This window comes from Electrophorus electricus, chromosome 1, assembly GCF_013358815.1.
Source record: "Electrophorus electricus isolate fEleEle1 chromosome 1, fEleEle1.pri, whole genome shotgun sequence".
Classification (NCBI taxonomy): Eukaryota; Metazoa; Chordata; class Actinopteri; order Gymnotiformes; family Gymnotidae; genus Electrophorus; species Electrophorus electricus.
In genome coordinates, this window is record NC_049535.1 from 10,184,304 (window position 1) to 10,198,260 (window position 13,957).

Here is a 13,957-nt window from a genome sequence, read left to right on the forward strand (position 1 = left end):
TGTGAGGAGGAAGTTCCTATGGAGGTAGAAGAGTACCCTCATAGGGATCTTCCCTCGCACGGCGATGCCAAAAGCTCAGAGCCTCCAGCACCCAAGGCACCGCCCAGGGCACGCTGCCCAGGTGCGAGCTGGCTAACACAGGCGGCTAGCAGGGAGGCCTTGTTGTCAAATATGGACACTCTCCCACCTGAAGCGAGGAGCTCTAGAGCGTATGCGCCTACACCGAAGCCTCGTATAGGCAAAAAGGCAGTGGCACCAGAAACGGGACAGTCACCGCTACCTAGTCTGGTAAGGGACACTTCCTGCCAGGCTGGTCAGTCTTTGACCCAGCCGACGAATGGGGGACTGGCTGGAGTTCCTTCCCCCTTCCCCGGACTATTGAATGTGTGTGGTGTTCATGTGCCTGTTCCTGTTACCGTGTTTGTCCCAATTACGCTAAATGTACCGGTCACTTTGTTCCTCTTTGTGTCTGTGCCCGTTAGTGTGTACGTCCCTGTGTCTGTCATCATCTTGGTCGCTGTCCTTCCCCCCGCTGCCCTGCTCGCGGTGGCCCGTGGCGGGTTATCTGGTCCTCCGACGTCGCCTTTTGCCGTTGGTCTCGGGGCTGCAGCCCGGTAGGCTGATGCACCGGGAGTCGCGCCCTTGAGGGGGGGTTCTGTCACGGTACGGCCCCTCCCCCCTCAAATGTGTGTGTGTGTGTGTGTGCATGTTCATGTGCGTGCGCGTGCGTGTCTGTGTGTTCGTATTGCCACGCCATCTTGTGTTGTGCACCTGATCCTTGCTGTGTGTAATTGTCATGAGTGTATATAAGTCTCATGTCGTATCGTCAAGGTTGTCCGTGTTTGACCCATGTAGTGTGTTTGTGTGTGTTGAGTTGTGCTTATGATTAAAACGTATGTTCTGTTTAACGTGCATCGTCCCCGCATCCTCCTTAACCCGTTAAATGTCACACCACCAGTTCCATATGGGCTTCACACACTATGCCAATAACAAACACAGCTGCACTGCCCCATGTAGCCAGTCACTTCCTAACCCATAAATACACAAATTGAATATGAGATTATCTGTATGAAGCACAAAAATTTGCCCTGTGAGGTGGTAATAATTTCCTGAAAATGAAGTAAAATTAGTCAAATGAAGGAGATGGTATTTAATCCAAAGGCAGTAGGCAGCTATAGGCAGGTAATCGTCCACAACACTCCCATTATCCAGGTATGTTCCTGCAGTATCTTGGTGTCCATATTGATAATGACATAGAAAATCCATGTTGATGGACTGTGTTCCAAATTACAACAGGGCTGTATTTATTAGAACATTTAGAGTGTACAAAATCAGTGAGAAACTTGTGCTTCTGTGTTATCAGGCAGGTTTAGAGAGTTCAATTTGATATGTGTAGCAGGCATGGTGTGGCAGACTTGTTGCTCAGCTAAACTCTCAGTTTAAAAACCACAGTGAAAGTCACGGGGGGAAAAAGAACGCTGTGTGGTTCAACTATGAATGCATTATGCTCAGAGGAGCAGGGAGAACAGAACCAGACTCATCCCCTGTCCTGGGAACAGCTGCTACCCTCTGGCAGTATATACAGAGTGTCTAGATGCAAATTAAATTGTTTTAAAAATGTTTGTGCCTGCTTCAATAAAGATGTTCAGTAACAAGGTCTAGAGAACTGTGCAATTCTTTTACACTGTGGGATTCCATTGAGATGTGGAACGACAATGAGGCTGTGCAGTTATTATGGGATTTATTTATGTTTAAACTAAGAGGCTGTACAATATCTGAGGGACTAAGAACTGCAGGCTGGTTATGAGATTGTGCTAACTCTGCAGAATTGTGCAATAAGATCAGTATTGTGCTACAGTCGCAGGACTAACAATTATAGAACTGTGCAATAATTGTGATATCTGTGGGGGTAGTTTGATAACTGTCAGGGTTGTGTGAGAACTATCAGGGTTGTGTGAGAACTGTCAGGGTTGTGTGATAACTGTGGGGGTTGTGTGAGAACTGTGGGGGTAGTTTGATAACTGAAGATTACCTTTTTCCTTTTTAGGCTGATAGGCTGTGAAATATTATCAATTTTAACGAAAGTCATGACAGTAGTATATATGAAGTATATTAGGTGTGTGATCAAACATTCTCAGTGTGTTAAATTAAAAAAAAAAAAAACATTCCCTTTGGGGGAAAATCAAATACATTATATTGTATCGAATCATGTCATATTGTATTGTATCAGGTATAATAAGCTGATCTTGCTAGAGGTTAGGGTTAGGGGTTAAGGTTAGGGTTAAGGTTAGGGTTAGGGATTAAGGTTAGGGTTAGGGGTTAAAGTTAGGGTTAAGGGTTAAGGTTAGGGTTAGAGGTTAAGGTTAGAGTTAAGGGTTAGGGTTAGAGTTAGAGGACTTCAATGCAAGCATTGGGCATGACTCTAACATGGAGTAATACCACTGGCAAAAAAGATATTCTTGCTATCACCAACATCCTGTTCTACCAGAATGGCAAGAAGAAGGATGAGAAATTAGAGTGGGGAAACTACTGAGAAATCACCCACTACTATCACCCCACATTCCACCACTATTACCATCTACTACACCACTATCACCCCATACTCCACCACTATCATCTTCCACCTCACTGCTATCACCCCACACACCACCACTATTACCATCTACTACACCACTATCACCCCATACTCCACCACTATCATCTTCCACCTCACTGCTATCACCCCACATTCCACCACTATTACCATCTACTACACCACTATCACCCCATACTCCACCACTATCATCTTCCACCTCACTGCTATCACCCCACACACCACCACTATTACCATCTACTACACCACTATCACCCCATACTCCACCACTATCATCTTCCACCTCACTGCTATCACCCCACACACCACCACTATTACCATCTACTACACCACTATCACCCCATACTCCACCACTATCATCTTCCACCTCACTGCTATCACCCCACATTCCACCACTATTACCATCTACTACACCACTATCACCCCATACTCCACCACTATCATCTTCCACCTCACTGCTATCACCCCACACACCACCACTATTACCATCTACTACACCACTATCACCCCATACTCCACCACTATCATCTTCCACCTCACTACTATCACCCCACACACCACCACTATTACCATCTACTACACCACTATCACCCCATACTCCACCACTATCATCTTCCACCTCACTGCTATCACCCCACACACCACCACTATTACCATCTACTACACCACTATCACCCCATACTCCACCACTATCATCTTCCACCTCACTACTATCACCCCACATTCCACCACTATTACCATCTACTACACCACTATCACCCCATACTCCACCACTATCATCTTCCACCTCACTACTATCACCCCACATTCCACCACTATTACCATCTACTACACCACTATCACCCCATACTCCACCACTATCATCTTCCACCTCACTGCTATCACCCCACACACCACCACTATTACCATCTACTACACCACTATCACCCCATACTCCACCACTATCATCTTCCACCTCACTGCTATCACCCCACATTCCACCACTATTACCATCTACTACACCACTATCACCCCATACTCCACCACTATCATCTTCCACCTCACTGCTATCACCCCACACACCACCACTATTACCATCTACTACACCACTATCACCCCATACTCCACCACTATCATCTTCCACCTCACTGCTATCACCCCACACACCACCACTATTACCATCTACTACACCACTATCACCCCATACTCCACCACTATCATCTTCCACCTCACTGCTATCACCCCACACACCACCACTATTACCATCTACTACACCACTATCACCCCATACTCCACCACTATCATCTTCCACCTCACTACTATCACCCCACATTCCACCACTATTACCATCTACTACACCACTATCACCCCATACTCCACCACTATCATCTTCCACCTCACTACTATCACCCCACATTCCACCACTATTACCATCTACTACACCACTATCACCCCATACTCCACCACTATCATCTTCCACCTCACTACTATCACCCCACATTCCACCACTATTACCATCTACTACACCACTATCACCCCATACTCCACCACTATCATCTTCCACCTCACTACTATCACCCCACACACCACCACTATTACCATCTACTACACCACTATCACCCCATACTCCACCACTATCATCTTCCACCTCACTGCTATCACCCCACACACCACCACTATTACCATCTACTACACCACTATCACCCCATACTCCACCACTATCATCTTCCACCTCACTGCTATCACCCCACACACCACCATTGTTACCCTATTCTCCAGTCACCCATTTGCTCCTAAATCGTCTGTTCTCACGTGGCCTGGAAATCCTTCCTAAGCCTCAGGGTGTCTTTACATCATGTGGTACAACCAAAATATTAATAGCCCAGTAAATCCAGGAAAATGGTGTGAGCAACAACTCAAGCTGCACATGGCCTTGACTGATATGACCAAGGCCTTTGCCTCCATCAGTGGGACTGTCGAGACTCTACCGCCCTACGAAATCCAGCAGTATCCTGAGTTACATTCTGCAGGGTTTACGTTTACATTTACATTTACAGCATTTAGCAGACGCTCTTATCCAGAGCGACTTACAAAGTGCTTTGTCATTTCCTCATAGAATACATCCTAGTACAGTACAGTAGGTTAGAGTCTAATATACCAATGAACTAGAATACTGTAGAATACAGGGATGAATGCTGATGCCTAGAAGTGCAAAATACATATAAGCTCGAAAACAGACAACATTCAGTGCAATAAACAATAAGTGCCAGAGTTAGTCAACATAGGAGCAGTCAAGATCAGTGCAATAAACAATACCCTACAATAAGGACTAGAGTTTCACTTAGTCAACATAAGAGCAGGGTCAGTTAAATATTCCACAAATACTGTAGATGGGTCTTCAGAATGATATTTACATTCACAGCATTTATCTGACGCTTTTATCCAAAGTGACTTACAATTCTGACTGAGCACAACTTGAGTAATTGAGGGTCAAAGGTCTTGTGCAGGGGCCCAACAGTGACAGTTTGGCAGTGGTGGGACTTGAACTGGCAACCTTCTGATTACTAGTCCAGTACCTTTATTTTCTAAACAGGGGCCAAACAAAGATCTTATTACCATTGGCCTCCTTGTAATGTTCCAGTACCAGCTTGACGGGACACTCTGCAACCTACTTTGCCTCAAGGCAAAGACAAAAGACAGCAGTCACAGACCTCCAGTATGCAGGAGACTGGAGTCATGATGTGGTGTCTCCACCAACCCCACCAAGGTGTCATGTGCTGTGTTTCTCTCCCTCTCAAATGTATAAATCAAACGGAACTGCTGACAAATCTGATAACCTCTACCCTCTGGCCTAGTGATGTCACATTTGTCAGTACAGTGTTGTGATTGGCTGGACCTGAAGAGTTGTCCACATTGCATTGTTTTATTTCCCAGTGTGTGTGTGTGTTACTTCCCAGTGTGTGTAAATAAATATAATTATTTACTGGAGAAAATATATCAATAATTCTGTTGCGATTCAGGGGAATAGGAATTGGTCAAAAGATGGAGCCAAGGAATATTGTTACCTGAAACATGCTATGATTGAGGGACCAGGGTTTTAATGCTAATGTTTCAATCTTCATTCACAATCACACTAAAATACAGTTGCAACCTGGAGTGTGAGGTCACTCTAAGGGTAAAGAGGGAGAGAGAGAGAGAGAGAGAGAGAGAGAGAGAGAGAGAGAGAGATTGAGATTGTGCATGATATGGGGACTTAATTATTCTGCATTCTCTGCACTCTGATTATTCCATCATATTTTGGTGCAGTGCCTAATTTTATGACCTCAGATATGAGGGCGTCTAAGAGTCTGTTTGATATCAGTAAAGACTCAGAAATGAGATGCAGAGGTCCTTGTCTTGTTCCTCTGATATGCTAACTGGAATGGAGTTCCTTTGTTTTTGAAAACTGAAGTCAGCAGACAGGGACCCAGCAGAATTCTGACACACACACACACACACACACACACACACACACACACACAAAACAATAGATGTGGGTTTTGAGAACTTTTTTTTTCACTTATGAGGTATGTTCTTGTGTTCTGGGAGTCAGTGGTTGTTCTCTGAGAGATGGAAGCAGAAAGCTGATGTCTGTTTCTGTGCAATATAAACATGTTAATAGTCCATTCAGTCCATGTATGGTAACAAATTGTATCTGATACTGACTAAGAGATGAATTATCACAGTATTCCTCACAGTTTTGTTAAGGTAAGGTGGTGGTGAATAACCTTAATAAGCGTTTTCACTCCAGGCTGAGCAGGAACTCCGAGTGAACCCTTGAGGTGTTTGTGACTGAACTTTATTAAACATTCATTCTGTCATCGGTTTGTTTTCTTTTCTAAAACTCAAACACTAAAATATGTAAAGATAATATTTTGTCGTGGCTAATCATAAGTACTCTAAGCAAAGGCTAGCAGCCAATCAGGACACTGAACATTCGCAATGTTGCTGACTCATGGTGAACAAGCGCTCAGATCTTTACTCTGCCGTTGATATTAGCAGTACGGGGAGATATAACCACATTGTCATAAATGTGTATTGTATACATCACACGAAACTTGTATATGTCCAGTGACGTGTGTAAGTTCAGTAGCGTTTACAGTATTACTGTTTCTGATGATTATTGGTCTTGGTGTTTTTGTTTGAAATGTCAAAATGAGAGCTCGCAATAGAGTGAAGTAATTTTTTAAACTTCACAAATCACTTTTTATGTCACTTTGATGGTTGTCATTGAGTTTCACCCATGAGTAAAAGTGACATTTATGCATCTAAATCAGCATCATTTGAGATAGTTGCCCATTTTTGCTATCAAATATTTCATATACTGCCATAAATATTTCAAACACTGTCTAAGATGAGTAGTGATTAGTGCACTATAGGAAGAGTCATGATAGCAGGAGACAGAGAGCGGTGTGACCTACAGGAAACAGGACGCCACCGGGACGCGGAGGGCAGGAAATTGACGGGGGATCAATCAAACTGATTATTAAGTAAGGCGTCGTGCATTCACAGTGCCCAGCGGGAGATGGGAGGGGCAGCACAAGAGCGAGACCGAGCAGATTCTATAGCGTCATTAGCACTGAACCCACTCAAGCAGAAAATAAAACAGGTGAATGTGAGCTCATGGGAAAGGATGCAACACAAACTCTGGCATACAGGCAGATGCGAGCACGAGACCATACACACTCTCACGCGCTAGACCACACACACTCATACGTCTGGAGCGAATCTATATTGACAGGCCTGATTGGCAGATGGCCAATTAGAGTGGAATGAAACTGGTGGTATTGGGTTGAGATAGATCTGAACAGCCCTTTGTGTGTGTGTGTGTGTGTGTGTGTGTGTGTGTGTGTGTGTGTGTGTGTGTGTGTGTGTGTGTGTGTATGTAGGTTCTTCTGTGCTAGAGGTATGCGTGTGTGTGTGTGTGTGTGTGTGTGTGTGTGTGTGTGTGTGTGTGTGTGTGTGTGTGTGTATATATGTTCTTCTGTGCCAGAGGTGTGCGTGTGTGTGTGTGTGTGTGTGTGTGTGTGTGTATAGGTTCTTATGGAAGCCTCATGGAAGACAAGCATGGAGACTATTCTCTGTTCTGGCTCTTAGATGGTGGAAGGAACTTCCTCTGGCTGTCCGGACAGCAGTCCCTTACAGGCTTCAAACGCAGAGTGAAGACCCCTCTATTTGTGGAATATTTAACTGACCACTGACCCTGCTCCTGTGTTGACTAACTAAACTAGTCCTTATTGTAGGGTATTGTTTATTACACTGATGTTGACTGCTCCTATGTTGACTAACTCTGATTGTTGTCTGTTAAAAGAGCTTATATGTGTTTCACACTTCTGGTCATCAGCAGTGATCCCTGAATTTCTACAGTATTCTAGTTCATTGTTATATTGGACTCTAACCTACTGTACTGGATAAGTGTGTCTGCTAAATGCTGTAAAGGTAAATGTAAATGTAACAGAAAACTGCTATCAAAGTGCAAACTTGCAAGTAATTTACAAGGTTACCTGAAAGACACTGCAACCTAAAACCTGACTGAAATAAGTAAGAGTGAAGCCTGGAGGGACGAAGAGACTGATAGCTGGAGCACTGGGGCATCGTGTTAACGAAAGTGAAGCATTAATTAAAAACAGAAAAACTTGTTTAAAAACAACAAAACCCCTGCGGCAAGCCTGTTGGCAGTGACAATGTCTCCTGTGCATCACACACGCACACACACACGCACACACACACACACACGCACACACACACACACACACACGCACGCACGCATACACACACACACAGAGACAATCCTAATCTCCCAGGCATCGTCCTGTCACTCTGCATTAGCTAACACAATGTCTTTTTTCCTTCCCAAGGCTCCACCCCCTCTCAAGACTTTCCCCCCATTAACACACTCTTCAGAGCCACAACACGACACACTGGCAGAGGACACTGCACTTTGCTGCCCTGCAGCTGTTCCGCATTCTTAGTCAGAATCACAGGGAGGTTCATTGCATGGTCACCTTCACACACACCCTCTCCCTGATCACATGTGATGGGTCATTTCCTGTTGAAGTGTGACATCTACTCCACCTGCACTGTGTAGGAGGAGGTGACCACCACCCACTCAGGCTCAGAGTACCAGCAGCAGCTGAGCACCTTGTGTGTAGTTTGTAGTGTGTGGAGCGTGTGAGAGCCTTGTGTGTAGTTTGTAGTGTGTGGAGCTTGCGTGAGGACCTTGTGTGTAGTTTGTAGTGTGTGGAGCGTGTTTGAGGACCTTTTGTGTAGTTTGTAGTGTGTGGAGCTTTCATGAGGACCTTGTGTGTAGTTTCTAGTGTGTGGAGCGTGTATGAGCACCTTGTGTTTAGTTTGTAGTGTGCAGAGCTTGCGTGAGGACCTTGAGTGTTGTAGTCACCGTCGGCCATCTTGGCTAGGGGAATGAATATTGCCAAAGCCATAATGCAGGCCTTGCAAGAGTCTGTTGTCATAGGGCATTAAGATTACACACACATACACACACACACACACACACACACACACTCTCTCACACACACAAGCTTGGTTGTCTTTCTCATTCACCTTTTCACTTCTTCTTGTTGGATGTTATTTAGGAGCTTGTCCATCTGCATGAGAAATTGTGAATCATCTGGTCACATTTGTGTGACGTGAACCTTCATTCTCCATTGCTGACTGAGCAGGACATTTTGTAACATTAGACAAGAAGCTCCATCCTTCCTCTGAAGGTGGAAAGTCTGTTGGTGGGCAACACCTGCGTTGAGCTGAGCGGTTTGTCATTGGTCAAGTGCTTCATTTCTGAGTTCAGAGGAATGTGAGGTGGAATGACACAGCCCTGCCTGGCCTCGGTGTACCTCACTGTACCTCGCTGTACCTCACTGTATCCCGCTGTACCTCACTGTATCTTGCTGTACTTTACTGTACCTCACTGTTAAAGGCATAATCCAGCATTTTTAACTTACACTGTAGGCTTTAATATGGACAAATAGGCCCTGAGGAGACTCGAAGACATAAACACCACAAACTGCTGAGTGGTATTTTAATTTAAGACTTAATAACTAATTTCACTGCCATACCAACATATTTAAAGTCAGTCAGTGATTATCAATCCACAAGTGAGACAGACTTGAATGTGTGAGAGACCATACTGCATAATGAATCTGGGCTACTTTTTCCACTTTTGGTATGATCTAACATTTCAGAACATTTTCTAGTGTGAGCAGACTTTTACTTTCCAAGATTACCTCACCAAGGACCAGGGCTGTGTGGGTCACTGATCAATGCGGTCTGTTACAAAGGACACAGAGAAATGTTACGCAAGTATGTATGGCCCTGCCTGCATCGACAGAACAGGAGGGCATTGTCTCTCCTACTCAGATGAAGTAAACATCTAGGATCCAATGCCAGAGAAACACTCAGTGCTGAAGAGTGGTGCAGTTCTCAGCACACAGACAAATCCTTTCTAGGAGCTGTTTTAGGACAGCCAGATTATGCAAACAGGACTCAATCTGTGCTCATCTACAGACACACATATCAACTCTCCATCTACAGACACACAGATCAACTCGCCTTACTGATCATGTGTCTGATGTCCATGCAGCCTTTCAAAACCCACTTAGACCTTAAACAGAACTGTTAATGAAAGTTCTGGAAGAGGTGAAAGCAAAGGATCAGTGATTTGTGTAATAAAGCATTGTAGCATGTGTGTTTCTGACTTGCAGGTATACACACGCTACGGGAAGTGCTACACGTTCAACGGGAACAGGACGCTGGCCAAGCGAGCACGGGCAGGCGGCACGGGCCGCGGCCTGGAGTTGATGCTGGACGTACAACAGGATGAGTACCTGCCCATCTGGAGGGAGACCAGTGCGTGAGCTGCAGATCCCCTAACCCTAATCCTAAACACTAACCCTAAAGCTAAACCCTAACTCTAACCCGAAACCATAACCCTAAACCCTAATCCATAAACCATAACCCTAACCGTAAACCTAAACCCTAACCATAAACCTAAACCCTAACCCTAACCCTAACCCTAACTGGAAACCTAAACCCTAACCCTAAACCTAAATCCTAACCCTAAACCCTAACCATAACCCTAAACCTTATCCCTAACCCTAAACCTAAAGCATAACACTAACTCTAACCTGAAACCTAAACCCTAACACTAACACTAAACCCTAACCCAAAACCCTAACCCTAAACGTAAACCTAAACCCTAACCCTAACCCTAACCCTAAACCCTATCCATAACCCAAAACGTAAACCGTAACACTAACCCTAACACTAAACCCTAAACCTAAACCTAAACTCTAACCCTAAACCCTAACACTAACCCTAACACTAACCCTAAACCCTAAACCCTAACACTAACCCTAACCCGAAACCTAAACCCTAACCCTAACACCAAACCCTAAACCTAAACCTAAACCTAAACCCTAACCCTAACCCTAAACCCTATCCATAACCCAAAACGCAAACTGTCACACTAACCCTAACACTAAACCCTAAGCCTAAACCTAAACCCTAACCCTAAACTTAAACCGTAACACTAACCCTAACACTAAATCAATCCTAAACCTAAACCCTAACCCTAACCATAACCATAACCCTACCCTAAACCAAAACCCTAACACTAACCGTAACAGTAACCCTAATATTAACCCATAACCCTAACACTAACCCCTAACCCTAAAACTAACCCTAAACCTAAACCCAAACCTAACCCTAACACTAAACCCTATCCCTAAACATAAACCTAAACCATAACTCTAACCCTAACAGTAACACTAACCCCTGACCCTAACACTAACCTCTATCCCTAACCCTAACTCAAAACCTAAACCCTAACACTAACATTAAACCCTAACCCTAAACCTAAACTTAAACCCTATCCAGAACCCTAAACCTAAACCATAACCCTAACCCTAACCCTAAACATAAACCCAAACCCTAAACCTAAACCCAACACTAACCCTAAACCTAAACCCTAACACTAACCCTAACACTATACCCTAAACGTAACCCTACTATAAATCCCTAACCCTAACACTAACCCCTAACCCTAACCCTAACCTATAACCCCTAACTCACATACCTACAGCTGCACATTTACCATATAAATATGTTCAGATCTACACCAAGTATTTAAATCCAGTCAAGGATTTTGAAATGCTTGATGATTATTCGAAAAGTAACTTTATGTGAGATATGTAAATGAAAAAGTGTGTTCAATACATTAAACAGGTATTATGCACTGATAATCCAGTTTGGTCTGTTAGATATTTTGCAGGATTAGAAAACAAATGTTCATCTTTGCACAAAACCCTGCTCAGTCACATGGAAACACATGCGGTGTTCTGTGGAGACTCTGATATAGCAGGCCCATCAGGCAGACAGATGTTTATGGGTAACAGAGCACCTGGTCTGTCTTCCCAGATGAAACAACTCTGGAGGCGGGAATCCGTGTCCAGATCCACAGTCAGGACGAGCCGCCTTACATTCACCAGCTGGGGTTTGGAGTCTCCCCGGGGTTCCAGACCTTCGTGTCCTGCCAGGAACAGAGGGTATGATCTGGACAAGACTGGATAAGACTGATGATAAGACTGGATAAGACTGAGGATAAGACTGGATAAGACTGAGAATAAGACTGAGGATAAGACTGGATAAGACTGAGGATAAGACTGAGGATAAGACTAGTACTGAATGGTAAGGTTTGCATGTAAAGTCTGTGATTAGGTTCTAATTAGATTCATGTTGACATTGTGGGCACACGTTTTACATGTAAAAAATCTGAAGTTGATGACTTTCCCATGTTGATGTACACTTTGGCATCTCCCCTCTCAGGTGTACCCTGGCCAGTCCAGGTCTCAGTAAAGTTGTATAAGGTATAAGGTCACACCTGTGCAAATACAAGGCAAATCCAACTCTGCCTGAGCAGTCTTCAGATAGGTCTGATCCGAGAAAGAAGCTGTATTTCATCGTGTTTTAATCTATCCTGTTAGATGTTTCATGCAACTGTCAAGTTTGGCATAATAGAAACAATTTTCATGTTTCCTGCTGTGTTTTCTGGGACATTAAACACACACATGCAGGAGTGCAGGTTTACGCAAACCAAACCACACCTACATACTTTCCTAAAATGTTTCTAAAGCCACAACTTCTTCCCACGTGGCCCAGATTCCATCCCTGGACGTCTGCGGTATAATCCACAATACAACCAAAACAGTATAATACATGCTAGCAAATTTTAGCAAATGGACTTATTAAAGTAAAATGAGGTCATCATAGTAGCTGTTTCAGGAATAACACTCAATCCAGTTCTGTCACAGGTGTGACTGTTGCATGAAATCAGTTTAAACCACTTCAGGTGCTTTGGGTCAGTCTCTCACCTTGACGTATAGCTCAGCTTTCATAAGACACAGAAATTTAGACATTCAGAAACTTCACTAGACTCAATTCTGTCTCAGGCTTCTCAAAACTCTTAAGACCACATCTGCCAGAGCAGGGACACACATAATATTGTATTACTCTATATGTGAGGACTTACATTGACTCCACTCATACTTGTGAGGACTACAAACAATAAAAAAGATATTTTTGCTATATTTATGAAGACATAGTGACTGGCCCAACAATGTGTATTTGTGTGCGTGTGTGTGCATGCGTGTGTGTGTGTGTGTGTGTGTGTGTGTGTGTGTGTGTGTGTGTGTGTGTGTGTGCATATTCTGCTAGCTGTCATACCTGCCACAGCCTTGGGGAAACTGTCGTGCGTCGTTGGATCCTGTGATCCCTGGATATGACACCTATAGTGTCAGCGCCTGCAAACTGCATTGTGAGAGCATACAGGTGCAGAGAGAGTGCAACTGCAGGCTGTTACATATGCCAGGTGTGTGTGTGTGTGTGTGTATGTGTGTGTATGTGTGTGTATATATATATATATATATATTCCTCCTGCTTTTATTGTGCCTATCTCATCTGCACACTGGTTCTCACTTACTGACTCGCGCTCTCTACAGGCTCATCAATCATCCCTGCACTCATCAGTCAAATCACTCATTTCATGGCATTTTTGGGCCAATTACAAAATGAGCAGCTCTTCATGCCATAAACATGACCAAGGCCTTCGCACACCCAGCACCTCAACCGCTTCACAGAGCTTCACACCACCAAGCTTCAGTCTACAGAGCTTCACTCCACAGAGCTTCACTCCAACAAGCTTCACTTTACAGAGCGTTGCTCCACAGAGCTTCGCTCCACCAAGCTTCACTTCACAGAGCTTCACTTCACAGAGCTTGACTACACAGAGCTTCACTCCACCGAGCTTCACTTCACCGAGCTTCACTCCACAGA

The 13,957-nt window shown here is 44.2% G+C and overlaps 1 protein-coding gene across 1 annotated transcript in view; it reads left to right on the top strand.

Moving 5' to 3' along the window:
* Nucleotides 1–13,957, top strand: part of asic4b (acid-sensing (proton-gated) ion channel family member 4b) — a 32,989-nt gene that overhangs the window by 13,767 nt on the left and 5,265 nt on the right. The window contains exons 2-4 of the mRNA XM_035532895.1: nt 10,330–10,474; nt 12,044–12,171; nt 13,340–13,493. Of these exons, the coding sequence (XP_035388788.1) occupies nt 10,330–10,474; nt 12,044–12,171; nt 13,340–13,493 (427 nt within the window). The remainder of the gene's footprint in view (nt 1–10,329; nt 10,475–12,043; nt 12,172–13,339; nt 13,494–13,957) is intronic.